Source organism: Microcaecilia unicolor, chromosome 3 (genome assembly GCF_901765095.1).
Source record: "Microcaecilia unicolor chromosome 3, aMicUni1.1, whole genome shotgun sequence".
Lineage (NCBI taxonomy): Eukaryota > Metazoa > Chordata > Amphibia > Gymnophiona > Siphonopidae > Microcaecilia > Microcaecilia unicolor.
This window is the reverse complement of record NC_044033.1, coordinates 157,623,950-157,640,547: the sequence shown is the minus strand read 5'-3', so window position 1 is coordinate 157,640,547 and position 16,598 is coordinate 157,623,950. Positions and strand designations below refer to the sequence as shown.

Genomic DNA, 16,598 nt, shown 5'->3' with positions numbered 1-16,598 from the left:
ACCTCAGGGAGGCGTACTTGCATATTCCGATTTGGCAGTCGCAGCACAGATTCCTCCAATTTGCGGTCCGGGGACGTCATTTTCCATTTCGGGCCCTGCCCTTTTGCCTGTCCACCGCACCTCACACCTTCTCCAAGATCATGGTGGTGGTGACATTCTTTCTTCAGAAGGAAGGGATTTGGGTGCCATCCCTATCTTGATGACTGGTTAATCTGAGCAGTGTTGGAGCAGGAGAGTATGTTGGTCGCCGACCGCATCATTGCCCTCTTGCAATCCTTGGGGCCAAGAGTCACCTTATGCCAAATCAGCCCTTGGAATATCTGGGAATGTGCTATGACACGAGGCAGGGAAAGGTGTTCCTGCTGGACGGTCAGCAGATCAAGCTGTTGTCACAAGTTTGCAGTCTGCTGCTGATACCCGGTCCCCGGGTCCAGTTATGTTCAGGTTCTGACCTCCATGGCAGCTACGCTAAAGGTGGTGCCACGGGCGAGGGTGCACATGCTTCCCCTACAACACTTCCTGATGAGTAGGTAATCACCGACATCACAGGACTGTCAGTAACGTCTTCCGTGGTCAGCCAGTGCAAGTTGCAGCTTGGCGTGGTGGCTCCTTGCCTCTAAATTGCAGAGGGTAATGCCATTGGCCTCCTTGCAGTGGGTTGTCGTAGTCACGGATGCCAGCCTTTCGGGGTAGAGAGCCCATTGTCTTAACTGTTTTACGCAGGTGCGTTGGACAGCGCTGGAAGTGGCATGGCCCTTCAATCTTCTGGAATTGAGAGCAGTGGTGAATGCTTCGCGGTGCTTTCAGGAGTTGTTGGAGGGCAAGGTGGTTCAAGTTCTGTTGGACAACATGACGGCGGTAGCCTACAATCAGCAGGGAGACACAGCTTGCCTCTGGCGACGAGGCGCTCCATCTTCTGGACTGGGCAGAGGCTCGTTCTCTGTTGGCAGCGACTCTTCTGGACTTACAGAGTGGGAGTTGTACACGGAAGAATTCTTCCTGATTTGTCGATGTTAGGGACTCCAGAGGTCGACCTCATGGCTACTGGGGAGAATGCCAAGGTGCCCAAATTCTTCAGCCGAAGAAGATAGCCTGGGTCCGCAGGCTTAGACGCCCTGTTACAGCTGTAACCAGAGTCGGCGCTGCTGTATACGTATTTCTTCTGTGGCCCTTAATAGAGCAGGTCCTGCACAGAATCGGTTGTCACCATGGACCCGTGGGTCAGATGGCTCCAGATTGGGCCCATCGGCCATGGTGTGAGGATCCGGTTCGTCTTCTCAAGGATCCGCCGTTACGTCTCCCAGTGACCCCGGATCTTCTCCATCAGGCTCCAGTCAGGATGAAGGACCCTCCCCGCTTTGTTCTTACAGCCTGGCTCTTGAGAGGACCCGATTGCGGGATCTTTGTATCAGGTGTTCAGCGCTGCGTGCATCTGGTAGCACTATACAAATGCTAATAATAATACTGGGACCTCTAATAGCCATGTTGCTTCAGGCTAGGAAGCATTCAACCTCCACGGGTTATGCTCGAGTGTGGAGGCCCTTTACGGTATGGTGTACTCTGCACGCCAGGTCTCCCTTTACGGCGTCAGTTTCTCACATGTTGGCCTTCCTGCAAGACGGGCTGCAGAAGGGGTTAGTCTATAATTCTTTTCAGGTTCAGATAGCTGCTCTCGTGTGTTTTAGAGGGCTTGTGGCTGGTTCTTCTCTGGCGGCTCACCTGGATGTGGTTTTATTTCTGCAGGGGGGCTCTTCACCTTTGTCCTCCCCTGCATCGGCCATGTGCAGCCTGGCGGCTGAACCTGGTGCTTTGAGCTTTGCAGGCGGCGCTGTTTGAGCCATTGCACAAGGCGTCGGAGAAGGATCTGATGCTGAAGGTGGTGTTTCTGGTGGTCATGGAGTTGGCTCGCCAGGTCTGAGATTCAGGCGTTGTCGTGTCGGGACCCATTGCTTCAGTTTTCGGAAGCAGGTGTCGCTCTCTCTTCCGTCGCTCTCTCTCTTTTCCGTCGCTCTCTCTTTTTTGCCGAAGGTCATTTCAGCCTTTCATCTCAACCAGCCACTTTTCCTGCCCCCATTTCGACAGGAAGATTATCTTGCAGAGTTTGCAACCCTTTGCCTTTTAGATGTTCGGAGGACTCTCCGGTATTTAAAAGACTTCGGCATTCATATCATCTTTTCATGCTACTTTCGGGGGCTTGCAGGGTGATGCCACCTCCAAGGTGACTATTGCATGCTGGATTAAGGAAACTATTGGTTCGGTGTACATTTTGAATGGTTGGTCTCTGCCGGCAGCGCTGTGTGTTTATTCCACGAGGGCACAGGCAACATCTTGGGCAGAAATTTCAGTCCTTCCGTTGGAGGAGATTTGTCGGGCGGCTACTTGGGCTGGCTGTGTGGGCAGATGCATGGTTTGGAGCGGTGGTGTTGTCTCCGGGGCGGGGGGGGGGTGGCTTCCCGCCTTACGTAGGGAATGCTTTGGTACATCCTACCAGTTACTGGATTCATCTACTGCAAGTGCTAAGGAAGGTAAAATTATGTCTTACCTGATAATTTTCTTTCCGTTAGCCACAGCAGAGGATCCCTCCCTGTTAGCCGCTGCATACTTACCTTATATTCACAGAGTCTCATTGTCTTTGGCTCTTTCTCAGGTACAGATTCAGAAAGAGAAAGAAGGCACTCTAAAGATAGGAGTTCGGGATGATTGGTGCTTCAGTGCCTCTCACAATGGTTTGATTATGGTTTTTTGTTGTGAGGAAGGTTTATGGTTTACAGTTTCTTTCAACTGCTTTTGGATAATATATACTAACTGATGCAGGAGCTGTATGTCTGGTAGCACTGCCTTCAGACTTGTCTGTCTCTATCTGTAGACAGATATAACCCACCAATTCCTGGATTCATCTGCTGCAGCTAAAAGAGAGAAAATTATCGGTTACGACATAATTTTACCTTAACTCAGAAGACATTTTCCTTGGTGTAAAACAAATATATATTTTTTATTTAGGTTTTATTTTCATTTTAATTTCAACTGGCACTTAACAGCCTGCTTCTATCCAAAAAGGTTTGAGGCAGATTGCATTATGTAATCTTGCCTTTTTTATTGTTTTAAAACAAAACAAAGAAACCTAACTAGCTAATACGTGTTTGTTGTTACTACAGATGCATATTAAAAACAAAATTGTAATCAATGCTAATACTCCTGTAGCATAAAAAATTCTAATTGGTGCTATTACTCCTGCAGCATGTTGATGGGATTGAATTCCTCATTCATTCATATCCAAAGTATGTGTCGGTGGATAGCCTTCCTTGTGAAAGCTTGGATGAACAGGTACCTTGACATATTAGTGCTTTATGGTTTTATTTTGATTTGTAGCAGTTAAACTGAATTATCTTAACATTGTAGACCTAATACAAAGAAGATGTTAAAGAGCAAGATATCTGGCTGTGTTACAAATGAATCCGCATAGTATTGGGTCTATAATACAATATGTAATATTTAAAAATAAATAAAATAACAGGATCCAATTATTAACTATTATTAATGTTCCTGTGTTACATGGAGTCAATGTACTTTTTTTTCAGAAAATCTACAGCAATTTAGCATTTCTGGATGACCAGATTTATCTTCCAGATTAATTTGTGGACATGTGTTTAAACTAGAACAGTGTTGTTAAAACATCTTGTGGCCACAGCATTGGTTGCAACCCCACTGAGGCTCATTATAATGATGCACCTCTGTGGTATCTACCCAGGTCATAACCCAAACGCAGTATGCATGTCTCCATTTGAGGATAACAGATGGAAGAATCCATGTTCAGGATGCCACCCATTGCAAAAGCATTGCAGTAACAAAAGGGGAAGAGGGGACCAGAATGAAAACTTTATAAAGTACAAGCAAACATTGGTGGAAGGCTATGAGCACAAATGCCCACAGTGTAGGCAATATAATGTCTGATCTTGAAGCCCTAACGGTGGACATAGATTAACATTGTGGCCATTATGGAGACATGGTTCATTGAATCTCATGAATGGGATATCACCATACTTGGCTATAACCTATTTAGGAAGAGCAGAAATGGCAAAAAAAAAAAAAAAGGGAGAAGATTTCAAAAATATTAAAACAGCTGAAATGCAAGGGATGTGAGGAAAAGAAAGAAGCCCTGTGGATCATCTTGGAAAGAGGAGTGGCACTTGATCCACACTGGTATAAGTCTACAGACCTCTGACTCAAACATAAAAACTAGATGGAGACCTGATCAATGATGATGCAAAAGAGGAAATAAAAGGGGAGGTGATTATAGTGGTGGACCTAATTTACCAGATGTGGATTGGAGTATCCCATCTGCAAATCTGGAAAGAAGTAGAAAGATAGTAGGTGTCTTACAAGGGACTTTTCTCAAGACAAATGGTAATAATCCACCACTGAAAGGTTGATAATGGATTTAGTATTCTCAAATGGCGAAAGTGTCTCTCTTGTTAGGTAATGCTCTTGGACTGCAGTAATCATTATACAGTGTGGTTTGGTTTAAAAGCTAAGGTGAAGTGCAAACTCTCAACATTTAGCATTTATTAGTATTTGATAAAAACGCCTGGATTTCAAATATGCTGAATACAATAACATAAGGAAATACTTGAAGGAGGAGCTGGCAGGGTAGGAGAAAATAAGGGAATTGGAAAGAGATGAAGAGGGCAAATAGATCTTTATATAAGGAAAATAAATAAAATCAAGTGGTGAAAAAGAAACTGATATGGTTTTCCAAAGAAATAACTACAAAAATAAACAGAAAAAAAGGTTTCATTCACAACATGCAGTTCATCGCAAAAAGAGGAACACAAAAGAATACTGTAAGCTGAAAGATCAAAGAAAAATCGGGATGGCAAAAGCACGGATGGAGGAAAAAATGGCTAAAGATATAAAGGTGAATTGACAAGACTTTTCAGGTATATTGAGGAAAGGAGGAAGGCGAGAGGTGTGATAAGTAATGAGAGAAAGTTGAATTGCTCAATAAATACTTCTGTTCAATGTTCATGGAAGAAAAATCTGGAGAAGTCTACAGGTGGTGACTGATGGAAATACATATGCAAATAGCATAGATACCACATCGTTCATGGAAGCAAGTGGTTATGAAAATCTTGCAAAACTGAAAATGGACAAATGGGACGGGGCTTGATATACCGCCTTTCTGTGGTTATAATCAAAGCGGTTTACATATTATATACGGGCACTCATTTTGTACCATGGGACCCAGTGAGATACCTCACAGAATACTGAGGGAGCTCTAGAGATTTCTTTTTTTTTTTTTTGGGTGTTCCCAAGTCCATTTTCTATTAGGAAATTATCCAAACCTTTTTTAAGCCCTGCTAAGCCAACTGCTTTTACCACATTCTCTGGCAATGAAATCCAGAGTTTAATTGCATGTTGAATGAACAAATAGTTTCTATGGTTTGTTTTAAATGTACTACTTTAGTTTCATTACATGTGCCCTAGTCCTCGTATTTCTGGAAAGAGTAAACATGTGATTCACGTTTACCCATTCCACTCCACTCAGTATTTTATAGATCTCTTTCATATCTCCCCTCAGTTGTCTTTTCCAAGCTGAAGAGCCCTAGCCATTGTAGCCTTTCCTCATAGGGAATTTGTCCCATCCCCTTTTTCATTTTCATCTCCCTTCTCTGTATCTTTCCTAATTCTGTTATATCTTTTTTGAAATGCAGTGACCAGAATTGCACACAGTATTCGAGGTGCTGTCGCAGAAGGTTTCTATCTAAAAAGGTATAGGACATCTAGATCAATTTCCTGGGCAGGGACTTCCAGTGTGGAACCTAGCATGACGTAGCTTGGGTTCCTCTTTCTCATATGCATCACTTTGCACTTGCTCATATTAAAACATCTGCTATTTGGATGCCTAGTCTCCCAATCTTGTAAGGTCCTCTTGCAATTTTTCACAGTCCCCTAGCGATTTAACAATTATGAATAACTTTGTGTAATCAGTAAATTTAATTTACCACACTAGTTATTCCCATCTATAGATCACTTATAAATACAGCAGCGGTCTCAACACAGACTCCTGGGAAACCCCACTATCTATCTTTCTCAGTTGAGAAGTCCAGTGAGTTAGTTACAAGATCTAAGACAACATGGTTTACCAAAGACATACAGCAAAAGAATCTGATTGATTTTTTTTTTTTAACCAGGTGGCTGTGGTCTACTTAGATTTCAGCAAAACTTAATACAGTTCCACATAGGAGGCTAATTAATAAACTGAGCAACCTGGGGATTGTCACCCAAGGTGGTGGTTTGGATCAGAAATTTGTTGACAGGCAGTGTTGATGGTGGTAGATGGAATTCATTCGGAAGAAAGAAAATTGTACTGGAATGCCTCCGGGATCTGTCCTGGGACTGATTCAGTTCAGTATCTTTGCGAGTATTATTGCTGAAACATTAGAAAGAAAAGTATGCCTTTTTGAAGATGACACAATGATTGGCAACTGAATTGACACCCCAGAGGGAGTGGAAAGCATGAAAAGTGATTAAAAATTAGAAGCTTGGCTAATACTTAAAGCTTAAGATATTGTGACACTTGGGAAGGGTTAGGTAGATCCAGGAGCCGGAACTCCGGACCAGGGCGCTAGAAAGACCAGCGTGGGTGGGAACAATGGAGGGACTGCCAATCCCAGCATCCTCGGGAAGAATCACCTGAACCCTCTAGAAAGGCTAACCAGCGCTGCAATGCCCCTGACTCCCAGAGGAGGCCACTAGACTCCCTTAGAGAAGGTGAACCAGACTACTACTCCCCCCAGGTTCCCAGGGGGGAGGAGGAGGAGGCTTTTGAGCAGGCTCATGATAAAGATTGGGAGCAGCTGAGGAGAGGGGAGAGACAGAGCCCGTGGAATGGAGCCTGAGGAGGTGATTACCGAAGCCAAAGAGGTTAGTGAAGGAATGCAGGTAGAGCCCATGGATATTTCTGCCTTAGCCCGGGTGGAAAAGGGGCAATCTCAGGGCCTGTTAGCAACCTTGATGAACCAGTTAATTCAATTCATTGAGAGAAAAGCCCAGAGAAGTATCTGAGCGGGTTCCCCGGAGAAGTAGCTTCCACCTGGCCCGGGGCTCAAGCATGACCCTTGGGGAGGATACCAGGAGTTAATGGCTGGTATGAATGGGAGGAGGTCCCCTTTCCTCAGGTTGCTCTGAGTTGAGGGTTTGCTAGGGTGAGTATGAAGGGCGCAGCAGAACCTTTTTTTGCTGAATGGACTTTGGGAATCTTTTTGCTGGGGAAAGTGCTGGAACTTTTGCCCAAGGATTAGTGGACTGGATGAACTCGGGGAGGGAAGGATTTGGACTGTAGGACTCAGGGCTGGGTTAATACCTGTGGGAAAAGAGCTTGTTTTTCAGTTTTTCTTTTTTGTTGCTGAGTTGAAACTACAAGAGTGCTGGAGCTATGTACCAAGCCCGGGGAGGCATATAGCCCCAGGGAAGAGACTGTTCCTAATTAAATACAGGAAAGTTCTGACTGGTTTGCTATTGTTTGAACTGCCAAGCATCCAGAGTTACCTAGTAAACCTGGTATGGAGTTGGGCCTAGGACTGGGAAAGTCAAAGCACAGCCAAGCGGCGGGGGAAGTGTTTACAATATACATGATGAATTTGGGGTGCAGGGATCCAAGAGAGCTGTATGCAATAAGAAATGAAAGGCTGATGTGCATGGATCAAGAAAAAGATCTTGGGGTAATGTCCAGGATTTCAAGGTGGCAAAACAGTGTGACAAGGCAGCAGCTGAGGCTGCGTAGAGGGGATCTAACCAGCGGAATGGAGGAGGTGATAATGCCCCTGTACAAGTTTTTGGTGAGATCTCATTTGGAGTACTATGTTCAGTTTTGGAGGTCATATTTTGCTAAGGACATAAAACGACTCAAAGATATTCAGAGAAAAGCAACCAAAATGTTATTGGATCTGCACCAGAAAAGGCTTAGACTTGAATATGTATACACTGGAGGAGATGAAGGATAAGTGAGAGAGCACACAGACATTTATATTCTTCAAAGTTAGTAATGAATATACTGAGTGGGACTTATATATCTGTTTTGGGACTGGTTCTTTGTACTAAAATCAAAAATATCTAGAAATGTTTCATTGGACATTGTTCTTCTTGCTCCTGCCATTAGAATGTAATCCTTTTGAGAGTTCTGGTCTGTTCATCAAATATTGTGTTTCAGGTTTCGATGGCTAGGTATACTTCACTTGTTTTTAATGTATATCTGAATTATTATAGTGTGTGTTTTTATCTTAGATTCTAATAAAACTTCTATAAATTAAAAAAAAAAGTTAGTAATGAACAAACCTGTTCCAAAAACCAAGAGCTGTACTCGACTGATCGGATAAGGAAGGAAGGAAGGATATAACTGACGGACATGAAATGAAGCTTCAAGGAAGGGAACATAAAAGCAACATCAGGAAATATTTTCTCATGGAAAGCGTGGTGATATCTGGGGATAAAACCAATGACAGAATTAAAAAGGTATAGGATAAGCACAGAGGATCCCTATATGGCAAGAAGATGGAATTAAAGTATAGATCATTTCAATGTCTATTGTTACCACATTAGGTTGCAGCTTAAGCCAGGGTTTCCCAAACTCTGGGTTGCAACCCAAAATTGGGTCGCAGTTCCCATGTTTGGGGGCAGGACCTGGGTGGGCTGTCCATAGAAATGTCGTCAACCTATACCTCTGAGGGTCACATGCTTTCTGAGTCTCTAATAATGGGGTCACAGCCATAGGAAGTTTGAGTGCTACCTTTACCAGAAAGATACTTGAAATAAATTTATCCAGAAGTGTTTAATACTTGCACAGGTATTTTTGTTATTACTGTTTTGTTTCCTTTTGCTTTGCAATGTTTGTCTGCAATGAATTTTTACTTGCAGAAGCCACCTCTTCTTATGAAGAAATTCAAAGGATAAGACCCTCTTTTTTTTTTTTTTTATTTAATTTAGCTGAAACTAGTTCTTCCGAAATGCATTATTTTGTGAAAAAATTCTTTACTGTGAAGTCCCAACTGGTTGATTAATTTCAAGTGTTCTCTAGAAGCCTGGCCAGCTCTGTAAACATGACTGTCACTTACCAATTAAAAAAAAAAAAAAAAAGCAATTTGAAGCATTGCGTTTTTAGATCTTACTTCCTGGGTTAAACCTGTTTCCTCTACTGCTAGGCAGCAAAATTCAGTGGCTCTGTTGCTAAAGTCCCTGTGAAGGGGAACAACTCACAGAACAACTTCACTTATTTTCACAAGAGGGCACTTCTAAGAATCTTTGGGTTAGGATTAAAATCTGAATTTGTGGATTAAATGTTCCATGGTATGGTGCTGACAACTATTAGATAACTGGTCCCAATTAATGGCTTAGGTTTGCAGTATACTGGTACAGAATCGAGAAGGTTCTATCTGACTTATCAGGGAGAACGTTCTATATTGGAGTTACTTGAAATAAGGGAAGAAAGTTTATACATTTGCACCTGGCGAGCCAGATAATTTTTCCTTTGTTTTCTAACTATTGCGCTCAAGTTAAAACTATTTTTTAAAACGTTTCCTGGCACAACACATGAAAAGCTTATTTCTGAGGTCTTGATGTTACACACAGAAAAGGTTGGACTGTGCCAAAGGGATTCCTGGTAATCTCCAGCAGTTTCCAGTTCCATGGATTCAGGCTCAATCTCCTCAGCAGCCACTCGTCCTCTAGATTGTACACTTGTCTTTAGATTGTTCTCTTGTCTTTTAGATTGTAAGCTCTTTGAGCAGGGACTGTCCTTCTATGTTTAAATTGTACAGCGCTGCGTAACCCTAGTAGCGCTTTAGAAATGTTAGTTAGTTAGTTAGGATATGGCAGTGAAAGAGCTCCATTTACTGCTGGGAGGCAGTCTTATATGGCTCATCCTCCTCCGATAAGGTGATTGGTTCCCTTTTAAATGCAGAGAGTGGTCTAGATAACTCAGGTGATTGTTGCCTAGGTAATACTTTGGAGCTTCCCCATCCCTAGTTCTGCACTAGTCCTGTCACTTTGTTTTTTTGTTTTGTTTTGGTTTTTTTTAACCTGCTGGGTAGTTTTCCTTACTTTTTCCTCTTGCTTCCTCATCATAGTGTGTAACAGCACAATCTAGGAAGTTTGACCCAAGTACAATAGAGTCTCGATTATCTAACTTATTCAGGACCAATATTTTGTCAGATAACCAAAAAGTCAGATACTATGGAGACTCATACTGCATCCTCCCTTGCCAGGAACACTCAGCACAGTCTCCCAGATCTCTTCCTGACCAAGTGCCTCCCCACCCATACAACCAAGATTGACACCCCCCCTCCCCCCAATGTCTACCTTTGAAGCCCTGGTGGTCCAGCGGTACGGTCGGGGCAGGAGCAATCCCCATGGCTGCCTTGAACTCGGGCATTCTCGCAAGGCTACCAGAGTCTTTGATAGGGGCAGTCCAGGGGCAGAACTTAAGTGTAGCCAGCACTTAGCCAGTTAGTAGCGATATTCAGTCCTCTAACTGGTTAAATAAGCACATAAAGTTAGTACTGTAAAAAGGTTGTCCTAAATTTAAGCGCCGAGCTAACCAGGCACCAGTCTGAGTATCAGCCGTTGCCCGGTTAACTCTGGGTCAGCGCACATATATTGATATTCTGTGCCAGGAGACATGCATGCCCCAGCATTAAATATCTGGGGTTAATTCAGCCCACGGCTTGGAGCAGTTTACCACTGCGGGTTGAATACATAATCGCTATATTTTTAAAAATTATGAAAAAATTATGTATGCGTGTTTTGCAAGATTAGAGCAAATTATGGATTAAAACTATTTTTGTGAAATTTTGTAAATATCTTCTTACTGGTTATAGTAGGTTTATTTGATGGTATTCCCTAATGTCTTATGGGATTTTTCCTCCATCTAGTAAAGCTTTCTGATCAGTTCTACTGTTTTAAAGTGATTTTAAACAAGTAAACTAAACTGATCAGAGGGTAACATCTGGATTTGATCACACAAGTTAAAACTCTTGTTTATGGAGCAACTCGTCAACAGCATACTTTTTAAGCTAGAATTAAATTTATCCTGAACACTTATGTAGTTTAAAATCTAACGTCTAAATCCCATCTGCTCTAGCGGCTGAATGAAGCTGTTCTGCTTGTAGCCCATTAGTTTCTTCACCTTAATATATGCTGAGCTCTGCTCCCTGGCCTGGAAGCAGCACATTCATACTCCTGATAAAGAATACATTCAGATGGGAAATCCAAGGTGGTGCTGCCGGAGTTTCTCTGCCTCTGCTAGCATTATAATTTTCAGCACTTTACAGTACCATTTCTTACCTGGATCATGCTGAAGGGGAAGATTGCTGCAGATGCCCGGCAACCGGCAACCCCAATATTGCTGCAAGCAGAGATCACCGGCGCTTTGGCGACTTCACAGTGCATTCCAGTTGGCCTGAGCATGAGTGAGAGCTTGGACCTTGAGAGTGATGTTTCACTCGGTCCAGTATCTCCCCTACTGCTGCAAACCCTGACTACTCCAGAGTTATTCCAGCTGGTGGAAGAAATGCCGAGTGGAAGACTTGAGGGCATGCCACAGTGCTCAAATTCCTTGTGATAGAGCCAGTTGTTGAGGATCTGGCTCGGAGAACTCCAGCCAGGGAGTTAGGAGGGAGTGACCCCTCCTGTACCATCTGTTCCTTCCTTGGAAAAACCGGTAGAAGTGACTTTTGAAACCATTTGCAATAAATAAATTTGGACTGCTCTGGAATCCCTATACAAGGTTTGTGCTGGAACTTATTACTCAGTATTCACAAGTTGGCAAATGTGAAGATGTTTTGAACTCATGCTGAGATCGCCATCTTAGAGTCTGAAGTTCAACAATCTCAAGCCTTACAATCTAGTATGGCTCAGGATAAGCTGTTGGTTCAACGAAGTTTAGAAAATTTTGATAATTATGTGAGGCATTTGAATTTTCCTAAGCTTATGACTACATCTCCCAAGGATCTGTTTTGCAGATTTTTGAAGGAGAAATTGAACTACTGTGACTCTGGATTTCTGCCTCTTCATAAGATTTATTACCTTCCAGTTCCTAGACAGCATTCAAGCTCTCCAAGTACTAATTCTATTGTGGATGTTTCAGAATAGTTTAAATATAATTCAGATTTTGGAGACCTCAGCTGAAGTGGTGTCAAGATCCACATTATTGTGATGTTTGTATTTTTGCAAGATAAAGAGGCATCGTTGTGCCTTTTTTTTTTTTTTTTTTTTTCAGACTGTTGGACTCCACTTTTCTGTGAGGGAAATTGTCTATTTTTCCTGATTCAGATTTGTAGGAAGAAGTTCATAGCCTAATGTGGTTTCTTTGAGAGCAAGATTCCAGTTGAGATTTTCCTGTAAATTTTTTGTTTTTGTGGAGCAGAATATTTAAGTGTCTTATGAACCTTCCTAGTTACAATTTTTCTTAGTGAGTGGAGGGGCACCACTGACAACTCTTTTGGCTTCTTGAGCCACTTTATTAGATTATAGGTCGTCACTCTGCAATTTCTTTGTTGACTTTTTTCTTATTTCATCTTTCTCTGATTTATGGTGTTGGATTTTCCCCTATGTGGTCTATTTTAGTTTGATTATATTTTTGGTTCATGCTTAAATTGTTAATTTGACTAATTTACTTATAATTAACTTGGTGTTTCAAAATTCTTGATGTATATTTTTTTAAATCATTACATAATTAAAAAAAAAAACCTTCAGAAGAACAGCATAGGTTTGCCTTGTTAGATTCCATGGTAAAGTGGCATAAATCTTTCCTTGAGAACTGGTCAGAACACTGGATGTGCATTTATAAGACAATAATAATTTGCACTAAATTAATTTAGATGTTCATTTTCAAAGCACATAGACTTAAAAAGTTGCATAGGTTACAGTATAACTTTGTAAGTTAAGTCTGTATGCTTTGAAAATGAGCACCATAATGTATTCTAATGAATTAACATGCACGCAATTAATTAATGTGCTTTAAAATAATAGAATGCGCATTAACTCTGACCCCATTAAATTAATATGGGGGACAAATTTGAAAAGCACCCAAATTTATGAAAAATTTGGGAAACACGAAAGCCTACTGAATCATCCTATCTCCATATATTGCTAATAGACACATTCCCAGTGCCTTTTTCACATTATACATTTTTAATTCAAGCAATTGTAGATTTACTGCTACAATTTTAAATTCATTTTGGATGTTGTGCAGGCTAACACTTGTGGTAACATTTTGGAATGTTTGTTCATCATTACTTACAAATAATATTTTTTCTTCTTCTTTTGTAGCTTGCCCTAGCCATGTTCTTGTTTGAGAAAGGCTTGCTGCTTACCATGGAACCTTTGACTCCTGCATGATTGTTTTTGAATTACAGTTGGTTGACCTGTCACAAAATAAAACACTACATCAATGTGTAGTTTATATTTTCCTTGACCATATTGGCCCTACTCTGTACAGCCAGTAGTAGTTCCAGTTGAACATGCAACCCTCCAGTGATTAGCTAATGAGGAAAGAAACACAACAAATAACAGCAGCTGTCTATAACTTAGTAATTCAGAGGTTAAGATGGCCAGAAAATATGCAAATTTACAGAATAAAGATCTTTCTGCTACAGGGTTTAAAAAAGGAAGCCAGGTAGGATAATACATATGTACCCTTTCCTGAATTTGAAATATTACACAACAGATACTTCAAGTCCTTGGGAACCATGAATCAAGTGTGGAAACCTTTTCTTCTATGGTGCCACTTCTAAGAAGGAACGGATCAATTTTACCTTGTTAGTATTTTAACTTGTGCAACAGTTTTTCCAGTACCACAATTAGTGGCTAGTGATTAGAGCAGCAGGATGAGGAGGAGGGGGAATCCAAGTTTTAAATCTTGTTTCTTCCACTGATTCTCCTTGTGCCCTTGGGCAAGTCATTTCACCCTCCATTGCTCGTGGATAGGGAAATATATACAGCTCTTGAATTCTAAGTTTCTTTGATCTCAGATTTGAAAAATATGAATAATTACATTTCAAGTCTTATTGAAACTGGATCCAGGCAAGCAGTGGTTCCCTAACCTGGTCGTGGAGGCCCCCAAGCCAGTCAGGTTTTCGGGCTATCCACAATGAATATTCATGAGAGAAATTTTGCATGCACTGCATCCAAATCTCTCATGAGTATTCATTGTGATATCCTGAAAACCTGACTGGCTTGGGGTGCCTCCAGGTCCCAGGTTTGGGAACTACTGGAGTAAGGTGGTATATCTTATGTAACATACATTGAAGAACAAATAGAACTTCAGATACACCACCAAATATTTGTGATAACTGCCTTGTTTTTGCAAACCGTTTCTATCTGAAGCACATGAAATGTAGATAAGTGTTCTAAAACCAAAACAATGATTGAGGACACACTACTGTAGATACTTGATCATTGTTCCTTGTTATTTAATTCCTGATATATTCTTTCTGTAGTACAACCAAAGCGAATTACAGTTACACAAGGGACTTTGTCCCTCATGGCTTACAATTTAAGGGGCCCTGTTACTTCAATGCATTAAGAAATGGTCTTAGTGTATTTTAGACAACCAAACAGCAGCAGTGATCCAAGCAAGGACAAACACAGCAAGAGTTTATACAGATGTCAACTTTAATGGAAATAGGACCCAGCCTTTCCAAGTTTCGGAAAAACCTTTGTCAGGGGTCTACAAACAAATGTAATAAAATCAATAAAAATATAAGAAAGATCATTGTTAAAATGAAAATAATAGTAAGAATGCAAACTTTACCACATAGGTTTGCACAATACATTCACAGATTCAAAGCATATACTGCAGTACCATGTCCACATATTTAAAAAAAAATCACATAAATATAATTATTACTGCCCATAATATATAGCTTCAAATAATATAAAAATCCTAACCATATAGTGCCTTTAAATAAAATTCTCAGTAATATTCATATATGGTTCATAAGGAGAATATAATGCTAAGCATATGGACATGACTATCATTTTAACTTAACACACAGCTAATCCAGCAAATTAGCACAGTCCCAAAAATAGGTGAAATAAAATATCAAACCAAGGGACATAGTATAAATAATAAAGGTCCTCCATATTAAATAATTATCACAAAAAAAGAGGAGGGGCAATAACGGCACTTGATCTATTTGCATGTCTATATGAATTATTTTAAAAAGTGATGTCACTCAAGTTGACTTTAAAAACAAACCAAAAAAGCAATTACTGGTATAAATAGGACACGACATAGATGCTAAAACAGTTTTAAAAAATTGTATGTGCTCATAACTGTGCATACCTGTGGGTATCTCTTACTCTTTAATCAGTATTATGCAAATAAGCATTATGCAATATAGTTGCCCCCTCTTTTTTTGTGATATAATTATTTAATGTGGAGGACATTTATTATTCATACATTTATAATATATACCTTGGTTTGATGTTTTATTTTGAATTATATTAAGACTTTTTATTTTTGTTTTGGGGTCTTTCCTTCGTTTAATTATGAGACTGTGCTAATCTGCTGGATTATATACTTTTGTGTTAAGTTAAAATGATAGTCATTGTCCATATGCTTACCATTGTTTTCACCATATGAGCCATATAATATGAATGTTATTATTGAGAATTGTATTTAAATAAAGGCTCTACAGGGTTGGGATTTTTATTATTTGAAGCTGTACATTATGGACAGTAATATGTGATTTATATATATATATATATATATATAGAGAGAGAGAGAGAGGGTATTGCAGTACATGCTTTGAATCTGTGAATGTATTGTGGAAACCTATGTGGTAAAGTTTGCATTCTATTATTTTTCATTTTTATATAATTCATTTTAACAATGATCTTTCTTATACTTTTATTGATTTCATTATATTTATTGTTTGTAGACCCCTGACACAGGTTTTCCTGAAACATGGCCAGATTGGCTCTTGTTTCTATTAAAGTTGACATTTGGATAAACTCTTGCTGTGTGTGTCCTTCCTTGGATTGCTGCTGCTGTTTGGTTGTCTGTTCCACTTGTGCAGTAGACTGTCTCCTGTTTGTTTCTGCTTAGTGCATTCACTGACAGCTGATTCCAAGGCAAGGGGAGCGCCTGGGAAAAAGCTGTCAGTGCCCCACCCCCCCTCAGCGCAACACCCAAGCCCCTGCCCTGCAAAACCTACCAATCAGCTCTCAGTGCCCCCCTCGATGCATCACCCAAGACCCTTCCCCCCCCCCTCGGGCGCATCAACTCCCTCGCCACCCGCAGCTGCCAATACTAACGCTGTCCGGCCGCTGCTGATTCTGTGGAGCAGCAGCGGCCGGTACAAAAAGAAAAGAGCCAAAAAAAGATTTTTAATCTGAAACGCAGCTCCGTAGACAGCCATCTGGCATTGGCTGTCGTCACTGCAGCCGCTCCTCTCCCCCTCCACGTCACTGCCCCTGCAGTAAGACCCCAGAGGAGTGCAGCGACATCAGAGGGGAGAGGAGGAGCGGCTGCAGAGATGACAGCCAATGCCAGATGGCTGTCTACGGAGCCGTGTTTAAGGTTTAAAATCTTTTTTTGG

At 41.1% G+C, this 16,598-nt stretch overlaps 1 protein-coding gene across 2 annotated transcripts in view; it reads left to right on the top strand.

Moving 5' to 3' along the window:
• Nucleotides 1-13,464, top strand: part of LOC115465796 (ribosomal oxygenase 1-like) — a 229,852-nt gene extending 216,388 nt beyond the window's left edge. For both annotated transcript variants that reach the window (XM_030196524.1, XM_030196523.1), the window contains 2 exons: nt 3,238-3,324; nt 13,324-13,464. In XM_030196524.1, coding sequence (XP_030052384.1) covers nt 3,238-3,324; nt 13,324-13,392 — 156 coding nt within the window. In that variant the 3' untranslated portion in view covers nt 13,393-13,464. The remainder of the gene's footprint in view (nt 1-3,237; nt 3,325-13,323) is intronic.
• The last annotated feature ends 3,134 nt before the right edge of the window (nt 13,465-16,598 follow it).